The sequence below is a fragment of the Stylophora pistillata genome, chromosome 6 (genome assembly GCF_964205215.1).
Source record: "Stylophora pistillata chromosome 6, jaStyPist1.2, whole genome shotgun sequence".
Classification (NCBI taxonomy): domain Eukaryota; kingdom Metazoa; phylum Cnidaria; class Anthozoa; order Scleractinia; family Pocilloporidae; genus Stylophora; species Stylophora pistillata.
The window spans coordinates 28,630,878-28,637,600 of NC_142524.1; the positions used below are offsets into that span (position 1 = coordinate 28,630,878).

Here is a 6,723-nt window from a genome sequence, read left to right on the forward strand (position 1 = left end):
TAACTCCACTAATTGACCAAAGTGCTTTACAATTCATAATATTAAAATAATTAAAAAGATCCCACTGGTAATAAAATATGAATAAATTAAAAACCTATTTGCAGACTTATTTATAAAAATTTCACAATAAATCCTATTCCAAATTATCAAAAAGTTAAACATTATATGCTTTTTTAAAAAGATTGGTCTTTAAGTGTTTCTTGAATAAATTAATTGTATCTAAACTTCTAAGATCTAATGGCAGCTCGTTCCAGAGTTTAGGGGCAGCAACAGAAAAGGCCCTGTCTCTGTATGTTTTAAGTCTTGACTTTGGAACAGCCAGAAATTTTTGATCAGTAGAGCGTAGCGTACCTGAACATGTACGATAACTAAGTAATTCCATGATATATAATGGTGCCATACCATTTAGGGCCTTATAAACTAACAATAAAACTTTAAAAAGAATCCAAAAGTGAACAGTTAAACATTGCAGTTGAAACAATACAGGGGTGATATGATCAAATTTCTTGGTTAAAGTGAAGATATGAGCAGCCGTGTTTTGCACAGACTGCAAACTACTTATCATATGCTTAGGGAGGCCATACAATAAAGAGTTACAATAGTTTAGTTTTGAACTAACAAATGCATGAACAAGAATTTCTGTAGTTTTTCTAATGCTAGTCATAGGCATTCTAACCCTGTATTAAAAGCATCCAAAGTTTATTGGAAAAAAGGGTAATATATATGAACTTGCAATAAAACTGTCTTAACTTCTTTTATTCATAACTTCTTGAGATAAATCTACCTGTAGTTTGTGATGCACTAAGTTTTCTCACTGTGTTCATAATATACATATATTTTATGTAATTTGAATGAAATATTCTCTCAGAGGATGTAACGTGATGTTCTCTCTGATTTCTGACATTTCAGTAGCTTTTCTAAGAAGTATTTGTTTCAAGTCCCTTGAACAGCCTTCTAGCTGTGAAACATTCTCTTTTAATTTAGAAAATAAATTTTCTATCATGATTTGATGTAACACCTTACAGCTAAAACCTTTGTCCATTCTTGTTGTCTGTATATTGGATAATACATTCAACTTAAGAGGGGAAATTATTAATTTAAAATAATTTCAACAGCAACTCTGCAAAGTCACACTATCAGAGTTTCATACTGTGAATGTCATAGAATTTTTCAAATTACATAACTCACTGTCTTTGTTAAATAAAACATATATGTTGCACTTGATTCACAATTTGTTACCATGTGGCATGGGGAAAAAGATTTACATCAAAATCTCAAGGAACAATCATGGCAACTTTTTTGGAAGGGTTTTACTGTTTACAGCCCTGGAAAATTTGTTTTCAAATTTCATTTATCATGGCCAATTGTGTGAGTATTCCTGAAACTCTCATGACCTGCGTGAGAGAAATTTTATATTATCATCACTATCTGATATGATTAAGTATCATTTCTAAGAAACTGAAAACTCTTTTTAATAAGTATTGTTCTGAAGTAAAATTTTTTATGATTTTAAACCTCTATAAAAATAATAATTGGTTGCCAGAAATTCAATTTTTAGAATAAATAAAATTGAGACTTGTGAAGTGGACAATCTAACAACAGACTTTTGGCTCATGGAATGTGCCTAAGTATTAAATAACTTTTTACTTTACAAAGGGAATAGCTTCATTGATACTTTATTATAAATCTTGATTACCCTAAAAGATTTATAGTTCTCTGAATTGCCATCCTTGCATAAATTTCTACAATATTAGAGTTCCTCCGGATGGCTTTTACCAAATGTATACTAATTGGATGAACTGAAATGTGTGATAATTAGTAAGGAAAAATGCAGCCAAATCTGCTGTTGGTGTCTGAATGATGTTCAGGATCTGGTAAAGAAGTTGTTTCAAGTGATTGGCAAGTTTTGCTTAGTTGTTTTTGCCAGTGTATCTCCATTAAATGATAAAAGTACTTTCTGTAATAAGTTTATGATCTCTTTGGTTCTATTAGTCTAAAAGATTATCATCAACAAATTAAGACTCAATCTGAATCTTTCTGAGATTGTGATTAGGAAGTTCCAAGGCTGACACCTGAAGAGGCCACATTCCACCAATAATGCCAGCCTGTATTGCCACCCCAGTGGCTACTGCCAGCTCTGGGTCTATGGCAACATTAGGTTTCTTTCCGTCAAAGTACTCTTCAATAATCTGCCGCACTTTGGGAATCCTTGTCGACCCTCCAACTAGAACCACTTCATCAACATATTCCTTTGGAAGATCAACTTCTTTTAAAACCCTTTGAATAGGTTGCAGTACTCTTTGAAACAAGTCATCATTCAACTTTTCAAAAGTCAATCTTGTGATTGTTTCCTCGAAAATAACATGTTTGTCTCTATGATTCAGAGAAGGCAAAGGAAGTTTCACTACCACTGCTACCTCTGTCGTCAAGTTAATTTTCGTTGATTCAACTTCTTGTCTTAGACGCTGTATGTCTTCGGCATTTGTAAGTTCTTCACCAAACCTATCTTTTACGACAGCCATAAGGTAAGACATAAGTCTTGAATTGAAATCTTGACCACCAAGACGGTTGTTACCCGCCATGGCCATAGTTACAAACATCCCCCCTTGGATGTTTAGCAATGAAACATCTAGTGTGCCACCACCCAAGTCAACGACCATGACATTAGAAACTCGTTCCTTTTTATGAAGTCCATATGCCATTGCTGCCGCTGTGGGCTCATTTATGAGCCGTACAACTTTGATCCCAGCGAGAGCAGCAGCCCTGATCGTTGCATTTCTTTGTGCCATATTGAATTCTGCTGGCACCGACATTACAGCTTGATTCACTGCCCTAGTGATATTTCTTTCGGCAGTTCTCTTCAACTCCCTTAAAATAGCTGCGCCAATCTCTTCTGGCGAAACTAAAGTAACGTTGCCATGACTTTCGACCACGAACTTCGGATTGTTCTTTTCGTCAGAAGTGATTTTAAACTGGTAGAGAGAGGACAACTTTTCTAAGTCTTCTTTCGTAAACGTCTTTCCAATAAATCGCTTTGCATCATATATCGTAGATGTTGGATTCAGTTCAGCTTGATCTAAGGCTCTTTTTCCCACCAAGACTCCTTCATTAGTAAAGGCAACAACGCTTGGAATAACTTTAGTGCCGTTTTCATTCGCCAGTATGTCAATATGTCCTGTGATTGCTTGGTAAACCCCTACACAAGAAAATGTCGTTCCTAAATCTATGCCGATAATTCTAGGTTTGGGAGGTGGAAGACGACTTTGAGCAATGTATCCTGCGACGACAAGAGCGAAAATCCCGCCGAGAAAAAGTCCTAACGAATTACTCATCCTGTTTCTTTCAATAACTTCGCCGGCTTCACCGGAAGACGAAAAGCTTTAGTTTACGACACGTACATGCGTACTGTGGGTTGCGCAGACTAAACATCCATATCGCTAGGGAGGGGCGGGTAGCGAGTTTTGCGCCTTAAAATTTTACTTGAGAAAGGTTTTGAAATATCAACAGGTTCTCCACGTTCCTAAATGTGTGTGTACAAAGCTAAAAAATGAGAGTGGAAAGGAAGAAAAAAAATTAAATAAAACTACCCTTGATTTGAACTATACCCCTCCAACAGTACAGCACCCCCAGTTTCTTAAGAAACTTACCCCTTAAAATAATTGAAGTTGAGTTTGTTTCCAAGGATCAGAACAATTTTGGGGGCTACAACTAAGAAATGAAGAAAAGAAGTGTCACGATAACAAAGAACACAGGAAACATCGATTGAAAGTTGTAGTTACTGCATTTCAAAGAAAGAGATAATAAGGGATTAAACCACCAAAAGTAACAGTAATTGGTTTGTGGTTTTGATGTTTGCTTGTTTACTGAATTTTATTGTGATTGGTCGGTTCTCATCAGAATCAAATCAATAGGTTCACAGTTTTCTGGTTTTGACAGAAATTAATAAAAAATGAACCTAGTTAAGTATCCTCACTGAAAAAAAGGTACCGCATGATTCAAAGTATTACCTATATTTCATTGAACAATATATTAGAGATTCCAGCACACAAGTACGTATTTGTCTTTGTGATTGGCTAGGCTCAAGACAACATTAGTTCAAGCTAACACTAGTAGTGCTACCCTCTTGATCATGTCTGTTATTCCTGATATGAATCTGAGTTATTTTTCACAGAAAGTAATTCATTCTGGGTATTAAAAGTTCCTACATTTAGATTATAAAACTGTAGTAAGATTACAAGTTTAAAATACATCCTTATAACGTGATAAGTCTCTCTGTTTTTCCCCTCAAACATATTGAGCGGCCAAGTTTGAAGGCTGAGCTGCCCACCTCAATCGTTTGTTGGGTGAAATCTTAGACAAGGAATAAAACTTTTCGTTGAAAAAAATCATCTAAGGTGAGATCAATACATGGACTGATGCAGCTGCCAGAGGCGCCTAAAATGCAGACGTCTGATCTCATCCTTAACAACTCGTAATAGGCCATTTCCGAATTATATTTGGCCTCTTTTTCAAAATGAGGCCTGGTGCTCAACCATACGAAAGAAAATGAGTTTAATTTGCATATGAATGAAAACTTATTACCATACGAAAGGATGAGCACCAGGACTCGCTTTGAAAAAGAGGCTAAAAGCAATTTGGAAATGGGCTATTCAGCATTAATTGATGCATGTAGTTGTTCTATACCACATTACCACATTACCATTACCTTGCACATTTTACACGGAAATATCAATATAATTATTTCTTATTTTCACACTTCAGTTGTTTAGATTTCCCCTATCACCAATGCATCCACCATCTCTTCGGCATCAATCCTGGTTAGAGTGTCACTCTTAGGTGGCAGCACAAGCACTGCATTAGCACTCCTCATGCTCATTAACCTACTGCTGCACTGACTACCTGTAGATACTGCTGATGGAACAGCTTCTCCTGGCTTCCAAGACAGGGTGACTCTGTGATACTCAGGTCTTGGATCCAGGTTTACTGGCTGAGGCAACTTTGCTTTGATCTTTGTTAGCTGGGGGTGTTGTGAGCCAGCCATCTTGCGCAGTGCTGGAAGAACAAACAGGTTGAAAGTGACCATTGCAGAGACTGGATTTCCAGGAAGGGCAAATATAAGTTTTTTCTTCCCACCATTTGTGGTTGTGGCAAAGGTTGCTGGTTTGCCTGGCTTCATGAAAACTCTCCCAAAATGGATAGTTGCTCCAAGTCTGTCTTGTAGAACTGGTTTCAGAAAATCTTTTTCTCCCATTGATACTCCACCAGATGAAACAAGAACATCTGCCTTCTCCAAGCCACTTTTAAGAGAGGATTCCACCTCCAAGGGTGTGTCTGCTGCTATTTTTAAATCAAGGGGCTCGAATCCATGCATTTTAATCAGTGACTTTAAAGCAACCCTATTGCTGTCCCTGATTTGCCCTGGTTTGGTTTCCTCTCCTGGATTGACAACCTCATTTCCAGTAGAAAGCACAGCGACTCTTGGCTTTTGGAAAACTTCAACTTTGGTGACACCCAAAGAAGCCAGAAGACCTAGTTCTGCTGGTCCTAGTTTTTGATATGTTGTGAGTACTTGCTGTCCTACACTCACATCAAAACCAACTGGTCTGATATCGTGGCCAGGTTTAGGAGTTGTAAGAATTTTAACTTTCTTCTCAGTTCTTCCATCATTATCACTTTCAAGTAGTTCTGTATCCTCTACTTGAACGACTGCATCAGCACCGGGTGGCAGTGGTGCACCAGTGTTGATGCGCATCACATGGCCAGAAGTGACCTTACATGCCACGACTTCCCCTGCAGTGACTGCGCCCAGGACCACACGTTCCCCTGGTCCATCTGAAGCTAACACAGCATATCCATCTTTGACTGAGGCAGGGAAGGGAGGGAGGGGTTCTTTTGCACTCACGTCTGATGCAAGTACATAACCCAAAGCATCTTCTATGGGTATAACTGTTGTTGAAAGGCAGTTAGAATTGTTCATGATCATAGAGAGGGCTTCATCCATCCGTACAAGTGGATATGGGGAATGGCGATCCCTCTCTGCCACCTTACTGAGATCTTGTACAGGTTTGTTGTGAGCCGTGTGTGGACAGACATGTTGCATTGCTGCATGTGTGACACCCACATTCGGACTACTCCTCAGCACCTCTATTGCATGTGGTAAAGCTGGTAAAACAAACTGGAAACATTCCTGTGAGCCCTTAACACTTCCAGGCAAATTAACAATCACTGTTCCTTTCCTTATACCACAGGTAGCCCTGGACAGCATAGCCATCGGGGTAACCTTTAAGGATCCGCACAGCATTCCCAATGAGAGTCCCGGAGCAGATCTCTCAATAACTTCCGCTGTAACCTCAGGGGTGACATCTCTTGGAGAAAATCCCGTGCCTCCTGTCGTGAACACGAGGTGTAATTCTTCAACATCGCTCCAGTTCAAAAGAACTCGTCTAATTTCGTCCCGTTCGTCAGGGACACATTCATAGAGAACCTTACTGACATTCAAGGTAGAGGACTTCACTAAATTCTGCAAATTGGGCCCACTTTTATCTTCAGCCTCTCCGCGAGAGCATCTATCGCTAACTGTTAGGACTCCTACTCTGGCAGAAGTAGTTCCTGGCTCAGTCCGAGTCGCAGCCATGATCTACCTCTTCGGAGAGGGTCAGTGCGCCACGAACAAACACGACGCCAAACGAACATGATCCACGAGCAGACGCCGAACTGTCGAAA

General features: G+C 38.9%; 2 protein-coding genes across 2 annotated transcripts; both read right to left on the reverse strand.

Annotated features, from left to right (window-relative positions):
• Positions 1 to 740: 740 nt before the first annotated feature.
• On the reverse strand, positions 741 to 3,398 carry LOC111329118 (heat shock 70 kDa protein 13-like). The gene has a single exon (XM_022933732.2). The coding sequence runs from the start codon at positions 3,330 to 3,332 to the stop codon at positions 2,016 to 2,018; it is 1,317 nt and encodes a 438-aa protein (XP_022789467.2). The 5' UTR covers positions 3,333 to 3,398; the 3' UTR covers positions 741 to 2,015.
• Positions 3,399 to 3,760: 362 nt separating this feature from the next.
• Positions 3,761 to 6,684, reverse strand: LOC111329080 (gephyrin). Its single transcript, XM_022933681.2, has one exon. The coding sequence runs from the start codon at positions 6,632 to 6,634 to the stop codon at positions 4,766 to 4,768; it is 1,869 nt and encodes a 622-aa protein (XP_022789416.2). The 5' UTR covers positions 6,635 to 6,684; the 3' UTR covers positions 3,761 to 4,765.
• Between the last annotated feature and the right edge of the window lie 39 nt (positions 6,685 to 6,723).